This window comes from Oncorhynchus mykiss, chromosome 30, assembly GCF_013265735.2.
Source record: "Oncorhynchus mykiss isolate Arlee chromosome 30, USDA_OmykA_1.1, whole genome shotgun sequence".
Classification (NCBI taxonomy): Eukaryota; Metazoa; Chordata; class Actinopteri; order Salmoniformes; family Salmonidae; genus Oncorhynchus; species Oncorhynchus mykiss.
In genome coordinates this window covers 17,976,017-17,999,730 of record NC_050570.1, presented here as the reverse complement: position 1 = coordinate 17,999,730, position 23,714 = coordinate 17,976,017, and the positions used below count along the sequence as shown (strand labels likewise).

The following is a 23,714-nucleotide window of genomic DNA, read 5'->3' as shown; positions in this document are numbered from 1 at the left end:
AATAATTCACTGAACAACTCTTAGTTGTCTAGAAATTCTATCGATATTTCCTAAAGAGCTAGAATTACTCTGAAAATTGTTATAGAACCGCATATATTCACTGATATATTGTTCCAAAAGGAAATCGCAGAATCATTTATAGAAAATACCTAAACGAATCGCTGAACAAATTCAAATAAAATACCGGTGAAATACACACGTGGCGGGCGTCACATATTGATAACCCCCTTTGTCTCGACCAGGGACAGGCTAAGCATACAACGATAGAAATAAACACCACATAGTAAGGATTGAATATACCTAAATAACGCATTATACACATTATCAGACGAACTAGATAAAATGTCTGCAGCTACCACGCCCAAACTAAAATTCAATGATTATTTAGATCAGATTGATAGAGCGGGAGGTAAAAAACAGTATGGGAAAGTGGAGAAAGTGTGGAAAGGATTACGGATAAGATGGACACAAGCAGGTTATTTTAGCGGAGGACCACCTACAGGGGGGAAACTCCAAGATATGCAGACAGAATTAGAGGACGCAGTAGAGCATGCAAAAGCGAGTGAGGCGGAGAGAAACAACATACACAGGTTCAAAAAAGTAGGTACAAGAGAGAGAGAGAGAGCAGAGGGGGAGCTCAAGATAGGTACATGGGCCATACAGGAGAGTAGGAGGGTGCTGCCCAAAAACACACCAGACATGATGGGCGTGGCTATTGTGGCGTCGGGGGATGTTAAAGCTCCGCCTGAGAACTTGCCCACGGCTCCCCCTGTGGCCGTTTCTCCCTCACTATATCCACAATTGACAATGGAGGCAGTTCAGCCCCCGCCATACTCAAAGGGACAAAATCACCGGAGCCCGTCACACAACCCATTCCTGCCCAGGGCACCTCCCACAATACAGGCTCCAGTTCTGAGAATAGACCAAGGGGAGTTAAAAGGGGAAATTACCCTGGGGATAACGGCTGGCCATATGGTATGTGAACAGTTCGAAACTGGGATTCCAGGAGCAGGAGACCTCCCCCAGGAACGGAGGCCGCAATGCTCCTCTGTGAACTCTCTCACCTCTGAAACCAGAGGACACTTACAAACAAGATTAGATTCAAACCACTTCTATCAGACGGATAGGGAGGACTGTCATCAGAACATGGATATCGAAAACGAAGAAGAAATTGACATGGTGCTCACCCCAGCTCCGATGGGAGCTCCAAACGTGACTAAGATGCAGGAGCTGCTGAAATCATCAATAGCTCGAGCTAAGGAACTCAGGGAGCTAATAGCTAACCAAGATAACAACAGAGAGGGAGCCTACCGTGTGGAAAGCATAATGAGAGGAACAGTAACCAAAGTTACCGAATCAATGGGGTCCGAAACACTCCGTCGGTCCTCCAGAATTGCTGATAGAAGAGAGCGAGAGCAGGAGATGGCAGGACAGTACCCCCTGCGACCGACACCAGGTGATGCACACACTGTGGAGTACCAGCCCTGGAAAATGACTGATTTAACAACACTGATGGGACAGATGCCTAGCCTACATGGAGGAGCTTCAGCGTGGCTACTTCAACTGCAGACACTTACGTCAGGCCTGCAACTCTGCCTAGGAGACATGAAAGCACTTCTAGCAAGAGCCACCGACCACGGAACCATGGAGGCTCTCATGACAGCAGCTGACCTTGGATGGCGGGCCCCAACACTGCCCATAGACCACTTCCGTACCAGATTATGGGAAGTTCTACGGAGAGCATACCCTACAGAAAGAAACCATGCCACCTTATCCTCCTTTACAATCAACCCAGGTGAGCAACCTGCAGCATACCTGGACAGGGCTAAGACCACATGGAGATCGGTCCACGAAGAACCATTCGATCACACTGATACCACACTCAGCATGTGGAAGGAAATGGTGGTCAACGGGTGTCCCGGAGATGTTAAAACCAAACTCAGAGGAACGGTAGGGTTGTTTGCACTTCCTCTGACCCAATTCAACACTCATGTGCACCACCATGTGACCCAGCACAACAAGGAAAGAGGGGGTGCTGAGAGCCAGGTGCAGTCCCTCCAGGTACAACTCCTGAAACTCCAATTGAAGGAAGCACAACAAGGAGAAAAACCTAAGAAACAGATGGTGGCGGAAGAAACGAAGGAGCCGGGAACCAAAACAGACATCTCCCAAATCGTGGCACAGACTGTCTCTCAGATGATCCAACAGCAGGCAGCCCCACCACCCCAATACCCTCCCCCACAGCAGTATATCCTGCAACAACAACACCCAGTATGGGCTCGACGGGGTCCCTACACTGGACAACACAGAGGGGGAAACTACCAGTGTTTTAACTGCGGAATTACCGGTCATTTTGCCAGAGATTGCATGAAACCACTCTCCCCGCAGCAACAGCAATGGAGAGCAAGAGGAAGTGGGGGAAACCCACCTCTGCAACATCAGCTACCAGGACCCACACCCATGCATCAGCAACAGCCAGCATACAACCACCCAGAATCTAGCCACATGCAGCAGGAGCAGCAAGATTACAACCAACCCTCCCACTTCAACACCTGATCACCCAGTAAGAATGATGAGGATGCCACTCCTGCCGATGACCACACTGTCTGAAGCCCAAGAAGTGTACTGGCTAAAATGCCTACCCACAGGGCCTGCCACCCCTCACATCCAGTTTAAGTTCAACCAACTGAAAGCTCAAATCTACACTCTGCACCCATATAAGACTCCCCAAGCTGAGATCCATTGCACACTCAATGCAACAGAAACTGATGACTGCCTCTACACTGCAGACTGGGACGAAGACATGATGCACCTGACCCCACCTATCAGGTGTTGTACCATTGGGTGTGGCCCAGAGGGGGTGGCAGCACCGGTCATCCTACGATCAAGGAACCTCCATGCACCCCTGGCCTGGACGGCTGAAGCATCAACAGCCATAGCACTCCTGAAAACGGATCTATCAGCGGCAGCAGCTCTGACTGCACCTGACTACAAGAACAAGTTCCATTTGGATGTTTCTGGAAGGGAAGGATTCACCTCATCCGTCCTATTCCAGAAACAAGAGGGGGAGAGAAGGGTCTTGATGTACTACTCTTCAAACTTGACCACATTGAGGTAGGACAGTCAACATGCTCCAGATACGTTGCTGCAGTAGCAAAAGCTATTGAAAAAAAACAGCTCACCTCGTGATGTCACCCTTCAATCAGCCATCATCCCTCAACAAGCATCGGCCAAATTAGCTGAAATCATCGGATTGACGCAGGTCCTCATCAGAGGAAAAGGAAAGACTGAATATCTATACAGACTCAGCCCATGCCCATGAAGCAGGCCACACTGATGGACCCAGAACTTTTATGAGAAACACATGGCCCCACACACGAAGGCAAACTAAAGACCCTCCAAAAAGGCCTCGCACATCTGGTGGCACACTCACATAAAAAATATGACTGACTTATTTTATGACGATGATTTATTTTGTGACGAATGCAATGGTTGTGACAGACACAACCCAAAGAAACCATATCAAACACCAATGGGCTCATACGTAACACCTAATGCATGTTTTCAGGATATTAGTATAGACTACACCGACATGGGCCCCGAAAATTTATCTAAAGGCAAACTCTATCTCCTAGTCATAGTAGATAGGTTCTCCAAATGGGTAGAGGCAATAATAACAAAAGGGGAGGATGCTAGGTCAGTCTTTAAGTGGCTACAAACCAAACTAATACCCAGGTATGGCATCCCAAGACAAATCAAATTTGACAAATGGCTCACATTTAACAAACACCTGAGACAGGTGGAAGAAAGATTTGGCATAACCCACAGATTTGGATCTGTGTACAGGCCCCAATCCCAAAATCTGGTGGAACGTCAAACCAAAAGCTAAGATAGCTTTGGGATAATGACTGGTAGAGTCATGCATGGTCCACCAAGGGAGGGAGGTCATATGCCCGCCCTTGATGTACAACAAATTGTAATGTCTAATTATGTGAAAAAACTGACGGTTCTCTCTGCAGCACTCTCTACCCAGGTTCACAAGGTCCAGGAGGGGGAGCTGCCGGGGGACACGACACTACTGAAGGTAAAGGTTGGTGACGGGGTGAGGGTTACAGTCCACAAGAGAAAGTGGCTGGAACCCAGGTGGACTGGACCGTACGAAGTGAAGGAGGTTACTTCACACTCAGTCCAGGTCAAAGGTAAATCAGGCACACCTTGACACCGCCTTACACATTGCACCCCAGCCCCAATTCCTTCTAGAACACTGACTAAAGTCAGAGCTGATTTGAGCGGCCTAAATTCGATTCCAAATGAAGACACTCCTTCCTCAGGTGATGCGGCATCAAACTCCGCCTCCCCTGAGAAGGGAACCTCGCCCAGTTAGAGGGAAATTTCTCCCTCTCTGGGTGAGGCTGGGGATATCTGGTCCCTTATTTGTGATATTCATACTGATATTTGGAGTAACCCTAGGACTTTCACATGGTTAATTGAACAACTATTTCACCCTGCCACATCACATACACCAACCCCTACACATGTCCCTAACTCCTTTCCTGATATCACTCCCTCCAATCACTCCCGTCCCAAACGTAGCACTACACCTACAGACCCACCATGCAAATCAGACAAGGTTAGGAGCACCACCTTATGTATACCCACGATTGCAACCGCCACCTTTCTGCTATAGTTTTCACGTCTAATAGACGTGAAGAGGGGGATTTGTTATATAAATATTCATACACATAGCTCATATAAACAAAGACATTCCGTCGTAAGAACACATACACCCAGCCAGAAGACTGACCCCCTCTTCCTTATATAAACACACATCTCATCTCCCTCTAACTGGCCGGTCCCAAGAGCAAAGAACTTTTGCTGTGCACCAATGGGGCCCGCTCTGGCTAGAGCAAGGCCCGCCTCCAACCCTCCGACCAGTCAAGAAGACCGAAACGACAAGACTCCACCTACTTTATTCTATGTATAAAAATGTATGTAACCATTGTATAGGTCTCTTTTTCACCTGGCTCCTTGCCGAGTTATGTGAACTAGGTCCGTGCACGTAAAACTGCGGGACAAGATATCTCTGACTCATTAAAACTGTCTTTCGTTACAACTGAAATCCACTCTGTCCAGCGTCCGTGATTTGGTCTCAACTCTCCAGTATTTGAACACTAACAGAAGACAGTACTAGGCTGGGGTGTGAAATAAGAAGGGCACAGAAAGAGGGAGGTGGTGTGTGTGTGAGAGAGAGAGACAGTGCGTGCCAGGTTGAGACTGTAGACGGAGTATGTAGGTCCCTGAGAGCATTAACAGCAGGGCAGGAAGAGGGGAGGGTGTTTTGGCTGAGAGCAAAGCACTGCATATGGAGAACTACATTGCTGTGAGACTCAGAGGGCTAGAGCAGTGGTCTTCTGTTTGTACAGGGATGTATAGACTTCATGTTTATGTAGCATCATCATGACTCTCCTGTCATACATTTCTTCTGTTCTGGATTGTGCAAGTGGGTTATTGGTTGTCTGTGTAGTTATACTGTGTATTTATGCTTTGTCAGTTAGTGCTAAGTTGGTGTGCAACTCTGACGTTGTGTTTGAGGCTTGTAGGTAGTTGAGTAGTGTATGTTTGTGTGTGTCAGTATTTTGGTCAGACAGTGGACAGCTCTTTGGCTCTATGGATCGTCAGCTCTGAGCCTGATGAAGCGTTATTTCTGTCCTTGTTTCATCTTACTGGTGGTAGGTATCCCTCTCTGTTTGACCTGAGCTGTATTTTCATTGTTCTTTCTCTCAAAGGGTTACTTTCTCTGGAAAAAACAGTTGAAAGTGATTTTGTGCACTGTGTGTAATGTTACCATAAAAGCAAGCAGATGGTACTGTATGTCTGTCTTCATTTCACTTCGATGAGATACGCAGTATTAGATTTAGTAGTGTCTCATCTAGACCGACTGTATGGTTAGTCATCACTCAGACCTTTGTACAGTGTGTAATCAGATAGGGGGTCAGGGTCTACTCTGTATAGTACACTATGTACAGTCATTTGGTTAGCTCTGATCGGCCCCAGGTTGTGACTGGGTTATGATCCGTCTGTCCCTGTCCCCTCAGAGCCAGGACTGGAGTAAGAGTGATGAGAGACTACTGCAGGCTGTAGGGCAGAACCAACCTGACAAAGTAGCTGCTCTGATCGTGAAGAAGGGACTCTGCCCCACCAAACTGGATGCAGAGGGGAAGTCAGCGTAAGTACCAAACACTTAGGGCCAGTTTCCCTGACACAGGTTAAGCCTAGTCTTGGACTAAGAAGTACTTTCAATGGAGAATCGTTATTGAACTTGCTTGTTAGTCTTGGACTAGGTTTAAATGTGTCCACAAAACGTCCCTTTATGTTCAAACTGTCAGTGAGAGAGGGTAAAGAGTTTCAATATTTTCTACTTTCTTTGTTGTCATTATTAATGTTGATGATCTTCTTGTTGGTTATATTCATAACCAGTGTTATTCTCTTCCTGGTAGGTTCCCCCTCTGTGCGTCTCAGGGTCATCTGGACTGTCTGGAGGTCACCCTGGCTCACGGGCCAGACATTAACGTGACAGATGGCTCAGGTGAGACGACAGTCTCATTCAGTGAACATGTTTAGTGTCACTGATTGCCAAGGTAATGCTTTGTGGCTACAATTGGTCAGAACAACATATTCAAAGTTTATTATCTCAATTATAACATGCTCTCTCGCAATTTGTTTTTGTTAACTCATTCATTCCCTCTCTCGCTTGGTGATGGCCTTATCAACTTCAAGGCTTCAGTGCCATTCACCTAGCAGCCAAGAACGGTCAGCCTGAGTGCCTGAAGAGACTATTACAGGTACAGCAGACAGACATAGTTAACATTACTATGATACATGGAAAAAAAGGTATGCAGTTATCATACATTTTTGGTGAATACGTCTCATACTCCCACAGGAGGGATTGCCTGTAGAAACCACAGACAGCTTTGGTCAGAAAGCGTTGCATCACACAGGTATGCAATGTCCTAGCTACAATGCAATTGATTAGAGGACCATCTGTGTAACACTGTAAACAACCCAACCTTTTAATACCTTCAATTTGTCTGCCTATGGTGTCTGCCTATGGTGTCTAGCTATGGTGTCTAGCTATGGTGTCTAGCTATGGTGTCTGCCCATCTTCCTGCAGCTGTGAGCGGCTGCTTGGCCTGCACCGAGACTCTGTGGGACTTTAAGGCCAGTCTGGATGCCCAGGATGGGGTAAGTGGCGTTGGCTTCAGACTTCCTCTGTACAGCAACAATCACCAAGCCAGGTCCTGGAGAATTACAGGGTGTGCAGGGTTTTGTTACAGCCAAGCACTAAAATGTGTTTCAATCAACCATGTTAAGCCATTGTGGTTTTGTCTATCTCAGGATTGGGTGAGCCTGCTGATCCTAGGAGCCCAGATGAGCAGAGTGGAGCTGTGTGCTTTCCTGTTGGACAGAGGGGCCAACCCCAACATACAGGACAACCGATGCAGGTAATTCAACATTAGAGTGACTTATGCAAGACAAACTGTGAACACAACTGAAAGGTCAAGTTCACATTGTTTTTGTAAAGACCTGTTAGGTGTCCAGACAATGTTTTTGCGATTTCACTTGGTTTTGAGAAACTTACCCCACAGGCAATATACTTCCTCATGCTCCTTCTACTGTTGCAGGGGCAGAGAAACATGAACAAAGGCTCCATAAACCCAATACATTTCCGTAGTCGAACGTGAACGGGTTTTCTCGTTCCCATTGTGGTGAAACGGGAAAGAACGTACATGGAAATGTATCGCTCGAGTCCAACAAAATGGAATATAACGTTGCGGATAGAGTTTGGAATGACAAAATGTCATATGTATAACATCTAAAGACCTGCGTCACTATACTGAGAGCGTTGCCATTTCTAAAAGGATGTATTTGGGTGTTTTTGGAGCCTATGTTCAGGTTTGATCTCTGCCCCTGAAACTGTAGAACGAGCATGAGGAAGTCTATCACTGCTGGGGTAAGTTTCTCGAAACCAAATGAAATTGCAAAAAAGGGTCTGGACACATACCATTTGCATCAAACATAAAGATTTGATGAAAAAGTATGTCCTGGTTTTTGTGGTGTAGGTCAGCCCTGATGCTGGCCTGTGACAGTGGAGGTGTTGCTAAGGGGGGGCTAACCCACAGCTGGCCGACGCCTTCGGACACGACGCAGCCCACTACGGCATAACCGCCGGCAACCAGCACATCGCACAGCTTCTGCAGAACTGTCTTCCAGGTAACCCACGGTAACCTATTGATGTCTCACCTGCTGACTGAAGCAGGGTTGGGCTCAATTCCTTTTAAATTCTGATTTTTGTTGAGTTGGAACTTCAATCCATTTCTTGACTGAACTGACTTGAAATTAAATTGAGCAAAACCTTGCTCTGCTACCCTTTAGGCCCAGTCTGGGGCTCTATTCTGGGCCCTGGTAGAATGGTGGATATAATTATAATTGATAGAACAGACCAATTTCAAATGTTCAATTAATTAGCATTGGCAACTACTACAACACTTTGTATGCTATTTAATGTACTGTACCAGAATCCATGGATCATAATCCTTTCTATCAGTGGTAATTCTATGGCCCTACTCTGGTCCCCCAGGAAATGGCTGTAATGTGAGGAAGTGGATGAAGTAAAGGGGACAGCTGGGGGTAATTGTAAAAGCCTGAAACCGAGAGGCTTGCTGCACTTTTATCTTCAAACAAAGGCTTGGTGCTTTACAAAAAACAGATGTGTGCTTCGTTTGAAATGGAGATGAATGGAAGCAGAGCAGTGCCTGAAATATCTCTGATGTATCTGTGATATATGAGGACTCATGTGTCTTACAGTGCTACGTTATACAGGAGGATTTTTATGGGCCGGTATGCTTCTTAGCTATAACTACAGTGTGTATGTGCGTGTGTGTGTGCATGTATTGAATCTCAATGGACCAGAGGTTAAAAAGATTTGCCATTTGTCTCTCCCAATGCATACATAGCCACTGAGGACAATGGCGAGGAGGCAACTGACCACTCAGCTTTTCATTTTCACTCACTACACATTCAGTACATGTGAAAACATAACACAACTATTTCTAGATTGTATGTAATAGAATTTACAACATAAGAAGGAATACCAACTTATTATCCCATTTTCAATCTACAACATCTTTTGAACAACAACAGCTGAAGTAACATCACACATTAAAAGCTATTTTCACAATGTTTTGGGCTAAAGTACTGCCTGGCTTTGCTTTTGTCCTTGCTGCTATTTCTCTCCTGTTCCCCTGTTCCTTCTGCTTGTCTGTGTCTCCAGAGGCAGCCTCCACCTCCCCCTCCTCTGCCAGGGGGGACCACCCCCTGCAAGAGGAAAGCCCCTCCTCCACCTCGCTCCCCTCCCCAGGTTCAAGGCAAACTCCAGAGATGGATGGCACCGTTTTTATAAAATACTTTATATATGATTCTTACTAACTCTAACTTATGCTAGGCTGTGATGATCATAATCATACTAACTTTAATAACAATGTTCTCCACCCCTACCTTCTCCTGCCCCCCAGAGCTCTCCTCCCCCTGCCTCTCCCTCAGCTCAGTCTCTAGAGACACGACACTCTAATCAGGCCAACCTCGTGAGTTACTTCCCCTGCAACGATATACTGTATGCATAGCACCTAAGCATACAGGAGATAAAATAGGCTTATATTTATGGTATACAACTCAACACCACTCAATTCAAAGGATTCATCTTTAGATATCAATTTTGAAGAGCACTATTCATGACTAAAGTAACAGACAATACATAGTGAATCACTATCTACTGCATTAAATTTGAGACTGCTAATGAGTATGGTGCTGCTGTTTGACTGTGATACCACTGATATGCATTTACTTGTGTGTGTCCGTGAGATGGAGAATGAGGTTTTTGAGGAGATCCGAAGGCTGTGTCTGGAAAGGGGGCGTCTGCTCCAGAAGATTAAAGGTCTGGAGCAGCAGCAGAACAGCGCACCCACTGCATTGGAGGAGGTACTGCATGCACGGTTCATTTCCCAGCCTGAGATCAAGCTCAAACCCACATTCCTTGGAAACTTCTCATATACAGTGCCTTGCGAAAATATTCAGCCCCCTTGAACTTTGCGACCTTTTGCCACATATCAGGCTTCAAACATAAAGATATAAAACTGTATTTTTTGTGAAGAATCAACAACAAGTGGGACACAATCATGAAGTGTAACGACATTTATTGGATATTTCAAACTTTTTTAACAAATCAAAAACTGAAAAATTGGGCGTGCAAAATTATTCAGCCCCCTTAAGTTAATACTTTGTAGCGCCACCTTTTGCTGCGATTACAGCTGTAAGTCGCTTGGGGTATGTCTCTATCAGTTTTGCACATCGCGAGACTGACATTTTTTCCCATTCCTCCTTGCAAAACAGCTCGAGCTCAGTGAGGTTGGATGGAGAGCATTTGTGAACAGCAGTTTTCAGTTCTTTCCACAGATTCTCGATTGGATTCAGGTCTGGACTTTGACTTGGCCATTCTAACACCTGGATATGTTTATTTTTGAACCATTCCATTGTAGATTTTGCTTTATGTTTTGGATCATTGTCTTGTTGGAAGACAAATCTCTGTCCCAGTCTCAGGTCTTTTGCAGACTCCATCAGGTTTTCTTCCAGAATGGTCCTGTATTTGGCTCCATCCATCTTCCCATCAATTTTAACCATCTTCCCTGTCCCTGCTGAAGAAAAGCAGGCCCAAACCATGATGCTGCCACCACCATGTTTGACAGTGGGGATGGTGTGTTCAGCTGTGTTGCTTTTACGCCAAACATAACGTTTTGCATTGTTGCCAAAAAGTTACATTTTGGTTTCATCTGACCAGAGCACCTTCTTCCACATGTTTGGTGTGTCTCCCAGGTGGCTTGTGGCAAACTTTAAACAACACTTTTTATGGATATCTTTAAGAAATGGCTTTCTTCTTGCCACTCTCCCATAAAGGCCAGATTTGTGCAATATACCACTGATTGTTGTCCTATGGACAGAGTCTCCCACCTCAGCTGTAGATCTCTGCAGTTCATCCAGAGTGATCATGGGCCTCTTGGCTGCATCTCTGATCAGTCTTCTCCTTGTATGAGCTGAAAGTTTAGAGGGACGGCCAGGTCTTGGTAGATTTGCAGTGCTCTGATACTCCTTCCATTTCAATATTATCGCTTGCACAGTGCTCCTTGGGATGTTTAAAGCTTGGGAAATCTTTTTGTATCCAAATCCGGCTTTAAACTTCTTCACAACAGTATCTCGGACCTGCCTGGTGTGTTCCTTGTTCTTCATGATGCTTTTAACGGACCTCTGAGACTATCACAGTGCAGGTGCATTTATACGGAGACTTGATTACACACAGGTGGATTGTATTTATCATCATTAGTCATTTAGGTCAACATTGGATCATTCAGAGATCCTCACTGAACTTCTGGAGAGAGTTTGCTGCACTGAAAGTAAAGGGGCTGAATAATTTTGCACGCCCAATTTTTCAGTTTTTGCTTTGTTAAAAAAGTTTGAAATATCCAATAAATGTCGTTCCACTTCATGATTGTGTCCCACTTGTTGTTGATTCTTCACAAAAAATACAGTTTTATATCTTTATGTTTGAAGCCTGAAATGTGGCAAAAGGTCGCAAAATTCAAGGGGGCCGAATACTTTCGCAAGGCACTGTATCTGAAAGGATGTTAGAAATCTGGTAATAGCTGTGCACTCACTGTCTCAAATCAAATCAAATTGTATTTGTCACATACACATGGTTAGCAGATGTTAATGCGAGTGTAGCGAAATGCTTGTGGACCAAGGAACGCGAAGCGAGGCGGCCATCTCTGTCGGCGCCGGAAGTAGTAGTCTCCCTGTGCTAGCTGACCCAGCTGAGAGAGTGTCTGGAACAGGCGGAGGCAGAGCGGGACAGGCTACAGACTGAGCTGGAGGAGCTGAAGGCAGGTCAGGTGATCGGAGCCAGTGACTCAGATGATGACATACTGGACTTCGTAGGTGTGTGTGGGGGGAGAGAGGGAATGCTGCTGGCAAATTGTTACAGATGCCGTATCTTAATTTTTGTCTCAGTTTCTTACAGCAGAAAAAATAATCCTGCAGCAACAGGAAATGTGAATTATTACGTATGTGGATTATAATGAATGGACATTGTTTGTAGGGCTTAATACATTCTTTGTTTGTGCAAATCGTGTCTGAAATAAGGAGGAAATTACAAACTTTGGAAGCCTTTTTAAACCCCAAATACACTACAAGCTTGCATTTCCTGCAACAACAGGATGATCAGATTAAGATACGGCATTCGTATATTTGTTAAATGGACCAAATAACGGATGGATGTATGGACTAGGTTGTAGAACCCTAATGAGTCATACATCATAAGTAGATGATGAATTTCACTCAAATTCTACTGCCATGGTAATGGCTGATGTTTTGCAATATGTTTGACAAAATATGACATTGATTTACATTACCCCGTATATCTTGAAGGTGTTGAGAAACTGCTCTCCAGGCGGTCCAGAGAGTCTCCCTCTGCTCTGGACGAGGAGGAGGCAAACTCACCAAACTCCACCTCTCCTGGTCCTGCAGACTCACACTGTGGCTGAGCTATGCAGACAGGTGGATGAGCTGACCTCACAGAACCAGGAGCTGGTCCTCAAAGTGCAGGTAAGAACACACACACATACACGCCATCAGCTGATTGATTGATAAAATGGGGTTATCAAAAGGTCTTCCAGACCAGAGAAGTCCCAGTCAGCAGATGATGATGGACTGGTTCAAGGATGGCTGAACAGCGTCAGATTGGACCGTTTGTCATATCACCACTTTATAGGTCTATGATGAAGCAGTACCTAGGTATAAATAGAATAATAGCATCACACAGAGACTTGGTGCAGGCTTTCTTCACCAACTGGGTCATGGTCTGTACAAGTAGACAGAATTAGGACAAAGGGTTACAGCCAATGTGTAGTGAATAGTATAGTGAACAAAAATATGAAGGCAACATGCAACAATTTCAACGATTTTACTTAGCTACAGCTCATATAAGGAAATCAGTCAATTCAAATCAATTCATTAGGCCCTAATCTATCGATTTCACATGACTGAGCAGGGGCGCAGCCATTGGCCCACCCTCTGGCGAGCCAGGCCCAGCCAATCAGAATTAGTTTTTCCTTACAAAAGAGCTTGATTACAGACAGAAATACTCCTCAGTTTCATCAGCTGTCTGGGTGGCTGGTCTCAGACGATCCCGCAGGTGAAGAAGTCGGATGTGGAGGTCCTGGGCTGGCATGGTTAAACGTGGTCTGCGGTTGTGAGGCCCGTTGGACGTACTGCCAAATTGCTAAATTCTATCAGCATATCGATTGTGCTACCAGGGCTGGTAAAAACCTGGATCATTGTTATTCTAACTTCCGCGACGCATATAAGGCCCTCCCCCGCCCTCCTTTTGAAAAAGCTGACCACGACTCCATTTTGTTGCTCCCAGCCTATAGACAGAGACTAAAACAGGAAGCTCCCGCGCTCAGGTCTGTTCAACGCTGGTCCGACCAATCTGATTCCACGCTTCAAGCTATCACGTGGATTGGGATATGTTCTGCATTGCGTCAAACAACAACATTGATGAATACACTGATTCTGTGTGCGAGTTTATTAGCAAGTGCAACGGCGATGTCGTACCCACAGCAACTATTAAAACATTCCCAAACCAGAAACCGTGGATTGATGGCAGCATTCGCGCGAAACTGAAAGCGCGAACCACTGCTTTTAGCCAGGGCAAGGTGACCGGAAACATGACCGAATACAAACAGTGTAGCTATTCCCTCCGCAAGGCAATCAAATAAGCTAAGCTTCAGTATAGAGACAAAGTAGAGTCGCAATTCAACGGCTCATGAATTACAAAAATAAAACCAGCCCCGTCGCGGACCAGGATGTCTTGCTCCCAGACAGACTAAACAACTTCTTTGCTTGCTTTGAGGACAATACAGTGCCACTGACACGGCCCGCTACCAAAACCTGTGGACTCTCCTTCACTGCAGCCGACGTAAGTAAAACATTTAAACGTGTTAACCCTCGCAAGGCTGCAGGCCCAGACGGCATCCCCAGCCGCGTCCTCAGAGCATGCGCAGACCAGCTGGCTGGTGTGTTTACGAACATATTCAATCAATCCTTATCCCAGTCTGCTGTTGCCACATGCTTCAAGAGGGCCACCATTGTTCCTGTTCCCAAGAAAGCTAAGGTAACTGAGCTAAACGACTCACTTCCGTCATCATGAAGTGCTTTGAGAGACTAGTCAAGGACCATGTCACCTGCACCCTACCTGACACACTAGACCTACTCCAATTTGCTTACCGCCCAAATAGGTCAACAGACGAAGCAATCGCAACCACACTGCTCACTGCCCTAACCCATCTGGACAAGAGGAATACCTATGTGAGAATGCTGTTCATCCACTACAGCTCAGCATTTAACACCATAGTACCCTCCAAACTCGTCATCAAGTTCCCTGGACCCTGGGTCTCGACCCCGCCCTGTACAACTGGGTACTGGACTTCCTGACGGGCCGCCCCCAGGTGGTGAGGGTAGGTAACAACATCTCCACCCCGCTGATCCTCAACACTGGGGCTCCACAAGGATGCGTTCTGAGCCCTCTCCTGTACTCCCTGTTCACCCACGACTGCGTGACCATGCACGCCTCCAACTCAATCATCAAGTTTGCAGACGACACAACAGTGGTAGGCTTGATTACCAACAACGACGAGACGGCCTACAGGGAGAAGGTGAGGACCCTCGGAGTGTGGTGTCAGGAAAATAACCTCACACTCAACGTCAACAAAACAAAGGAGATGATTGTGGACTTCAGGAAACAGCAGAGGGAGCACCCCCCTATCCACATCGACGGGACAGTAGTGAAGAGGGTAGTAAGTTTTAAGTTCCTCGGCGTACACATCATGGACATACTGAATTGGTCCACCCACACAGACAGCGTGGTGAAGAAGGCGCAGCAGCACCTCAGGAGGCTGAAGATAATTGACTTGTAACCAAAAGCACACACAAACTTTTACAGATGCACAATCGAGAGCATCTTGTCAGGCTGTATCACCGCCGGGTACGGCAACTGCTCCGCCCACAACCGTAAGGCTCTCCAGAGGGTAGTGAGGTCTGCACAACGAATCACTGGTGGCAAACTACCTGCCCTCCAGGACACCTACACCACCCGATGTCACAGGAAGGTCATAAAGATCATCAAGGACAACAACCACCCGAGCCACTGCCTGTTCACCCCGCTATCATCCAGAAGGCGAGGTCACTACAGGTGCATCAAAGCAGGGATCGAGAGACTGAAAAACAGCTTCTATCTCAAGGCCATCAGACTGTTAAACAGCCACCACTAACATTGAGTGGCTGCTGCCAACATACTGACTCAACTCCAGCCACTTTAATAATGGAAAAAGTTATGTAATATATGTATCACTAGCCACTTTAAACAATGCCACTTAAAATAATGTTTACATACCCTACATTACTCATCTCATATGTATATAATGTACTCTATACCATCTACTGCATCTTGCCATCTTTATGTAATACATGTATCACTAGCCACTTTAAACAATGCCACTTGTATATGTTTACATACCCTATATTACTCATCTCATATGTATATACTGTACTCTATACCATCTACTGCATCTTGCCTATGCCGTTCTGTACCATCATCAAATATTTTTATGTACACATTCTTCATCCCTTTACACTTGTGTGTATAAGGCAGTTGTGAAATTGTTCGGTTAGATTACTCGTTGGTTATTACTGCATTGTCGGGAAACTAGAAGAACAAGCATTTCGCTACACTGTCATTAACATCTGCTAACCATGTGTATGTGACGAATACAATTTGATTTTATTGTAATTGGAGATTCTAACACAATATGCCAACCATAGGTAAGCCTCTCACTTCACTTCAGTTCTGATGTTTATTTTTTTTCACCTCCAGTTGTGAGGAGACTGTGGAGGGAGGAGGAGAGGGAGAGACGGGGGCAGAGGAGAAGGAGGGGACAGAGGGGAAGGGGAAGGAGGGGACTGAGGATGAGAGCAGTAATGAGCTGAGGGAGAGGCTGTGTGGCAAGGAGGAGCAACTGGCCCACTCCCAGTCTGAGCTGGAGAGGCAGCTGGCCCACTCCCAGTCTGAGCTGGAGGAGCTGAGAGAACAGGTGCACCTGGAGGTATATTCTGGGGAACAGGCAGGGGGAATGGGGGGTGAGAGAGAGACCCCCAGGGGCAGCGGCGAGGTGGTGATCCTGGAGACGCAGCAGCTGAGAGAGAGAGGGTGAGGGAGCTGTAGGAGGTGCAGAAAGAGAGAGGGTGAGGGAGCTGGAGGAGGCGCTGAAAGACAGAGGGGGACAAGGAGAGGGACAGAGGGAGGAAGCGGGCCTGAGGGAGGGAGAGGGGGAGGGACAGAGGGAGGGAGAGCGCAATGACAGTCAAACAGCTGAGAAAGAAAGTTGAGGAACTACAGGCGGCCCTGGAAAAGAAATGGACAGAAACAGAGTTTGAAAAGGAGGACGGAGGAGGGGAGAGTGAGAGGGTGAGGAGCCTCAGGGAGAGGGTGAGCGAACTGGAGGCCACCCCGGCGGAGAGCAAAGAGTCAGGGAGAGCTGGGGGAAAGAGAGAGAGAGTGGTACAGCCAGACGGAGAGGTGTTGCGTAGGCTCCAGGGCCGTGTGGTGGAGCTGGAGGGGAAGCTGAGGGACTGTGTTCCCCGTTCGGAGATGGACGAGGTGCAGGTGACCCTGGTCTGCAGTGTGAGCAGCTGGCCAGGGAGAGATCCGAGGCCAGCCTGAGACTGAACGAGGCCCAACTGGAGCTGGAGAGACTACGGCCAACCAGCCCCACACACTGTCAGGGAGATGAGGAAGAGAGGTCGGAAGGGTCAGAGCCCTCCATCACATCAGGTATGTTTTTCCCTGGTGTCAACCTGGTGTCCTGTTACTAATCAGGTTTCCATCAAACCATTTCATGCAGATGAATTACCTGATGCATGAAAAAAGTAATGACCGGGCTGTTGGAAACAATTTCATAATTGTCTGCAGACAATTTGTTTGTTCGACATTGTGGGTTCTTTTTATGTCTGTAAAATTGATTATGCAAAAAACATCGGAGGAAAAGCCTTTATGCATAAATATTGATATAATAACCATCATATCGAAATAAACTTGGAGTCACGCAATGATATGTTGTGACTCGGTTTATTGCAGTTTATTAGGCTACAGATGAAATGACCCCCCCAAAATGATCTTGCTTTTATCCATAATAATCTCATCATGTAGACTAGCCTACCAGCTCTGTATCTGCAAGCTGTTAGCTAGAGTACTTGTTCCAAGACCAGAGTGGGCACGTTTGCCATTTAAGGTTTTTGTGGAAAAAAACCTTGGTAGAGTTGAAAATGCAATGGAATCCCATTTAACTTGAACTGCAAAAGTTAGTTTCATGTGCACTACTTTATCATGCACAGCCGGTTTTCTGCAGCAAGTCAGTATGATGAAAACACATCTCTGGTGGGAAATATTTGCATGAAATCTGTCGCCAATTGGATGGAAACCTAGCTACTCTGCTATTATAATGTTCTCTGTCACTTATCAAAAAATGTTGCTCTCTTTGGGGCATAAGGACAAATGATTTTACTGTAGTTAATTACAGTGGTAAGCTGTAAATAACTAGTTTATAACCATTCATTTGCTTTTATGTCTCATTTGCTTTCACTTCCAACTGGGCACACACTGGTTAAATCAACATTGTTTCCACATTATTTCGAAGAAATTATATTGAACCAATGTGGAATAGATGTTGAATTAACATCTGACCCCAGTGGGTTCTGTCCAATCAGAGCTCTTTCTTAGTTTTGCGTGGTGATACTTCTCTCCAATAAGAACACTCTCTACTTCTGTGATATTTCTTCTCTAATATCAGAGTGCTCCCTGAGACGGGTGAGGGAGGAACTGGAGGTGGCTAGGCAGGAAGCAGCTCAGGCTCCGGACTGTCTGTGGTTGGTCTCAGGACACCCTCCACCTGAGACATGCAGTACCCCTGTCCCAACACAGAGGTGCTGACGGCTCTGTCGGGGCAGCTGGCCCAGACAGCCCAGGAACTGCAGGCGGAGAGGGCTTAGCGATGCCACGCCCAGACAGAGACGGCCAGGCTGGAGGCCCAACTACAGGACCTTATACCCTGGGAGGAGCATGACAAAGTTAAGGTTAGCTTCAAATGGTATTCTAGCAAATGGCAAGAATGAGCTGTTAGACTCAAATCATACTACGTTGAGGTCCTAGGTGAATGGACATTAGGCTTTTTTATTTAAAAATCTACAAATTGTAGATAAAAATCAAGGGGTTGTGCAATCAATATAATTTGGCACTAATAACAACCCCTCTGTCATCATGTATGACCCACAATCAATTACTGTAGCCTACAGTAAAAGTACTAGGAAAGCACCCTCACGTTGTGTTTGTTGTCCCTGCTGTGTGTCAGGCGGAGCTGCAGCGCTCCCTGCAGGCCAGTGAGAAAAGTGCGGCGGAGGCCAAGGAGGCTTTGAGTGTGAAGGAGACAGAGCTGAGAGACCTGAGGTCCCAGAAGGCTGTGGAACAGGGCCTGGTGTCCAAGGAGGACCACGAGTCCCAACGCCTCTCACTGCAGACCGAGATCAACGCATTCACCGCCCAATTCAACAACCTCACACGCAAACACAAGAAGACTTGCACCGAGGTGTGTGTTGTATTTGTTCCTGTTCACCAAAATACAGAGAATTTTAACAAAGTTAGAGACTGAAACCTTAACTCAAGAGTTAACCATAAGCCACATGTTACTGACTACACATTGGACTGATGTGCACCAGGGCTTCCTTTCTCCTAGCATTAGTTATGTGTGTGTTCTATACAGTATCTCCTTGCCGCCTTTCCTTTCATGGCCATCGACGTGCTCTCCCTCCTCCCCTTGTCTTTATCTCTCCTCACTCCCCCCTCTCTCCCCTCTCTCCCCTGACTCCCTCCCAACAGGTGTTCCAGGTGCAGCGTGAGGCTCTGTTTAATAAGAGTGAGTGTCAGGTGGCCGAGGCTCCGCTGGCCACGGCGCAGCAACAGCTGGCTGACCTGCAGGCCCAGTCCAGCCACGTCCAGGAGCTCCACAAAGACATCCAGGACTCCCGGGCCCTGGTCAACGAGAAGGACCGCAAGGTAAGACTGAGACACAAATGATAGAAGTAAAATTTTGCGACAATGTCCTTTATTCAAAATCGACCCCTAGCCCCTCCCCCTTCGCCTGGCTACCTATCCACATCACTCTGGTCAAACACCACACCAACTAACATTTATTCTACACGAGGAGTCTGGATTTGATCTCCTCCCTGACGACATTTCAAATGCGAACACATTCAAACCATTCTGATTGGTCCTAAAAACCGATGGGTTGGGCCAGAGGCTGAACACAAGTGGGAAAGCGGCGTTTCGGAAATAGTAATAGGCTTTGATACTCTGATTGGTTACAGACGATCCAATCGCTGATGACTTGTTTTGTACAACGCCCCTCACTTTTACGTCAGCAGAAACAGCTTCTACAGTTGCGGTCACAGACTGAATGTACAGTGCATTCGGAAAGTATTCAGACCCCTTGACTTTTTCCACATTTTGTTATGTTACAGCCTTATTCTAAAATGTATAAAATGTTTTCCCCTCATCAATCTACACACAATAACCCATAATGACAAAGCAAAAACAGGTTTTTAGACATTTATGCACATTTATAAAACATAAAAACTGAAACATGACATTTACTTAAGTAGTCAGACCCTCAGTACTTTGTTAAAGCACCTTTGGCAGTGATTTGAATCTTCTTGGGTATGACGCTACAAGCTTGGCACACCTGTATTTGGGGAGTTTCTCCAATTATTCTCTGCCGATCCTTTCCAGCTCTGTCAGGTTGGATGGGGAGCATTGCTGCACAGCTATTTTCAGGTCTCTAGAGATGTTTGATCGGGTTCAAGTCCAGGCTCTGGCTGGGCCACTCAAGAACATTCAGAGACTTGTCCCGAAGCCACTCCTGTGTTGTCTTGGCTGCCCCAATCTGAGGTCCTGAGCGCTCTGGAACAGATTTTCATCATGTACTTTGTTCCATTCATCTTTTCCTCAAACCTGACTAGTCTCCCAGTCCCTGCTACTGAAAAACATCCCCATAGCATGATGCTGCCACCACCATGCTTCACCGCAGGGAAGGTGCTATGTTTCCTCCAGACGTGATGCTTGTCATTCAGGCCAAAGAGTTCAATCTTGGTTTCATCAGACCAGAGAATCTTGTTTCTCATGGTCTGAGAGTCTTTAGGTGCCTTTTGGCAAACTCCAAGCGGGCTGTCATGTGCCTTTTACCGAGGAGTGGCTTCAGTCTGGCCACTCTACCATAAAGGCCTGATTGGGGGAGTGCTGCAGAGAAGGCTGTCTTTCTGGAAGTTTCTCCTGTCTCCCCAGAGGAACTCTGGAGCTCTGTTAGAGTGAACATTGGGTTTTTGGTCACCTCCCTGACCAAGGCTCTTCTCCCCCGATGGCGCAGTTTGGCCTTGGCGGCCAGCTCTAGGAAGAGTCTTGGTGGTTCCAAACTTCTTCCATTTAAGAATGATGGAGGCAACTGTGTTCTTGGGGACCTTCAATGCTGCTGAAATGTTTTGTTACCCTTCCACAGATCTGTGCCTCAACAAAATTCTGTCTGAGCTCTACGGACAATTCCTTCAACCTCACGGCTTGGCTTTTGCTCTGACATGCACTGTCAACTGTGGGACCTTATGTAGATAGGTGTGTGCCTTTCTAAATCATGTCCAATCAATTGAATTTACCACAGGTGGACTTCAATCAAGTTGTAGAAACATCTCAAGGATGATCAATGGAAACAGGATGCTCCTGAGCTCAATTTCAAGTCTCATAGCAAAGGGTCTGAATACTTATGTAAATAAAGTATTTCTGTTTTTTATATATATAAATATGCAAACATTTCTAAAAACCTTTTCGCTTTGTCATTATGGGGTACTGTAGATTGATGAGGGGAAAAAATAATTGACTCTCATTTTAGAATAAGGATGTAATGTAACAGAATGTGGAAAAAGTCAAAGGGTCTGAATACTTTCCAAATGCCTTGCATGTAGCGATAGAGCAGCGGAATTACATTCAGTTTGAGTCGTCAGCCAACCTATCCCCTGGCACTTCTTCCAGAACATAGGGGTTAGGTTCCTTGCCCTCTGGGAAGCTGGGTGTCATATTACTATACACTCCTTTATATCTACACATAGTGCCAAAGGGTGAGGGCATGAGTGTGATTTGGAACTGAGAAAATGACCTTGGGAAATGAAGGGATCTATGTTCTCCCTTCCACCCTTGTTGTGTGTAGATAACTGAGCTGTCTAAGGAAGTGTTCTGTCTGAAAGAGGCTGTGGTGTCTTTTATACTGATAACAAGTTCAAACAGGTGCCATTAATACAGGTAACGAGTGGAGGACAGAGGAGCCTCTTAAAGAAGAAGTTACAGGTCTGTGAGAGCCAGAAATCTTGCTTGTTTGTAGGTGACCAAATACTTATTTTCCACCATAATTTGCAAATAAATTAATAAAAAATCCTGCAATATGATTTTCTGGATTTTTTAAAAGGTTTTGTCTGTCATAGTTGAAGTGTACATATCATGAAAATTACAGGCCTCTCTCATCTTTTTAAGAGGGAGAACTTGCACAATTGGTGGCCCCACTGTATATATATACTTTTAGCTTTCATTTGACATACTTCTAGGAACTTCACATGTTGGTGCTCATGGGTCCTTTAAATGGAAAAGACCAGTCTTCATTGGGGGCTGCCATGTGCTCAAATAATGCCTGACAGCTGGACTTTTCATGAAGCCGCTCCATACAGTATTTACATCTCACTTTAAAACATCATCCAACATTCCTAATCAATCCAGACAGAGGGAGAGTTTTTATTTATTTACGACAGATTTTTACCTTGTCAGCTCAGGGATTCAATCTTGCAACCTTTCGGTTTTTAGTCCAACGCTCTAACCATTACGTTACTTGCCGCCCCGAATGATGTGGATTGGATTCAACACAAACCCAATACATTTGAATAACCTTAATTTTGACACATTTTATTGAAAAAAAATGTATTTAGTTCAAAGAAGAGTAGATACAAGAAAGGCCTGATAAAGCAAAGGGGTCATTTGGAAAAGTTGCATACTGTAAAGTACACTAACGTCACAGAAAGCCATGTCCTCTGTCTCCCTGTGCCTGGACTGGGACAAAGACACAGCAAATACCAGGACATCCCCTATCTATTGATAAAACATGTTGCCATTAACAACACAGGATGGTGATCAAATCAGTAAGGGCCTATGCTCATGAAGATTATTGATTGGAGGACTGGTAGAATAGGAAGCAAACAAGAGGACAGCCAATCAGAACACACTATGGGATGTTCTACAGTATTTACACCCCCCCCCCCCCCTCTCCCATACATCAGCAGCTTATAGAAAGTTTCACAATAAAAAGGCTGATTTGACTTTCAGTCCACTCCATTCATTGATTAAAGTGTGATTTGGCATGGCAAGAAAATTTGCCATTTGCTCTCGGGGTATACATAGATGCAGCACACACTACTGTCTTCTGCTGTGGTACAGTGGGGCAAAAAAAGTATTTAGTCAGCCACCAATTGTGAAAGTTCTCCCACTTAAAAAGATGAGGCCTGTAATTTTCATCACAGGTACACTTCAACTATGACAGACAAAATGAGGGAAAAAAATCCAGAAAATCACATTGTAGGTTTTTTTAATGAATTTATTTGCAAATTATGGTGGGAAATAAGTATTTGGTCAATAACAAAAGTTCCTCAATACTTTGTTATATACCCTTTGTTGGCAATGACAGAGGTCAAACGTTTTCTGTAAGTCTTCACAAGGTTTTCACATACTGTTGCTGGTATTTTGGCCCATTCCTCCATGCAGATCTCCTCTAGAGCAGTAATGTTTTGGGGCTGTTGCTGGGCAACACGGACTTTCAACACCCTCCAAAGATTTTCTGGGGTTGAGATCTGGAGACTGGCTAGGCCACTCCAGGACCTTGAAATACTTCTTACGAAGCCACTCCTTTGTTGCCCGGGCTGTGTGTTTGGGATCATTGTCATGCTGAAAGACCCAGTCACGTTTCATCTTCAATGCCCTTGCTGATGGAAGGAGGTTTTCACTCAAAATCTCACGATACATGGCCCCATTCATTCTTTCCTTTACACGGATCAGTCGTCCTGGTCCCTTTGCAGAAAAACAGCCCAAAAGCATGATGTTTCCACCCCCATGCTTCACAGTAGGTATGGTGTTCTTTGGATGCAACTCGGCATTCTTTGTCCTCCAAACACGACGAGCTGAGTTTTTACGAAAAAGTTATATTTTGGTTTCATCTGACCATATGACATTCTCCCAATCTTCTTCTGGATCATCCAAATGCTCTCTAGCAAACTTCAGATGGGCCTGGACATGTACTGGCTTAAGCAGGGGGACACGTCTGGCACTTCAGAATTTGAGTCCCTGGCGGCGTAGTGTGTTACTGATGGTAGGCTTTGTTACTTTGGTCCCAGCTCTCTGCAGGTCATTCACTAGGTCCCCCCGT

The 23,714-nt window shown here is 45.7% G+C and overlaps 1 protein-coding gene across 5 annotated transcripts in view; it reads left to right on the top strand.

Moving 5' to 3' along the window:
- The window catches only part of LOC110521456 (ankyrin repeat domain-containing protein 24), a 29,019-nt gene extending 10,901 nt beyond the window's left edge, over nt 1-18,118 (top strand). Inside the window, exons 1-12 of one of the 5 annotated variants that reach the window (XM_036968601.1) lie at nt 5,203-5,729; nt 6,096-6,226; nt 6,498-6,586; nt 6,778-6,842; nt 6,941-6,998; nt 7,172-7,242; nt 7,396-7,502; nt 8,121-9,641; nt 9,919-10,035; nt 11,850-12,042; nt 12,532-12,708; nt 18,009-18,118. In XM_036968601.1, coding sequence (XP_036824496.1) covers nt 5,616-5,729; nt 6,096-6,226; nt 6,498-6,586; nt 6,778-6,842; nt 6,941-6,998; nt 7,172-7,242; nt 7,396-7,502; nt 8,121-8,223 — 738 coding nt within the window. In that variant the 5' untranslated portion in view covers nt 5,203-5,615 and the 3' untranslated portion in view covers nt 8,224-9,641; nt 9,919-10,035; nt 11,850-12,042; nt 12,532-12,708; nt 18,009-18,118. Of the gene's footprint in view, nt 1-5,202; nt 5,730-6,095; nt 6,227-6,497; nt 6,587-6,777; nt 6,843-6,940; nt 6,999-7,171; nt 7,243-7,395; nt 7,503-8,120; nt 10,154-11,829; nt 12,043-12,531; nt 12,709-18,008 lie in introns of those variants that run through there. The other 4 variants (XM_021599011.2, XM_021599012.2, XM_036968603.1 and 1 more) reach the window with 4 other exon arrangements.
- The last annotated feature ends 5,596 nt before the right edge of the window (nt 18,119-23,714 follow it).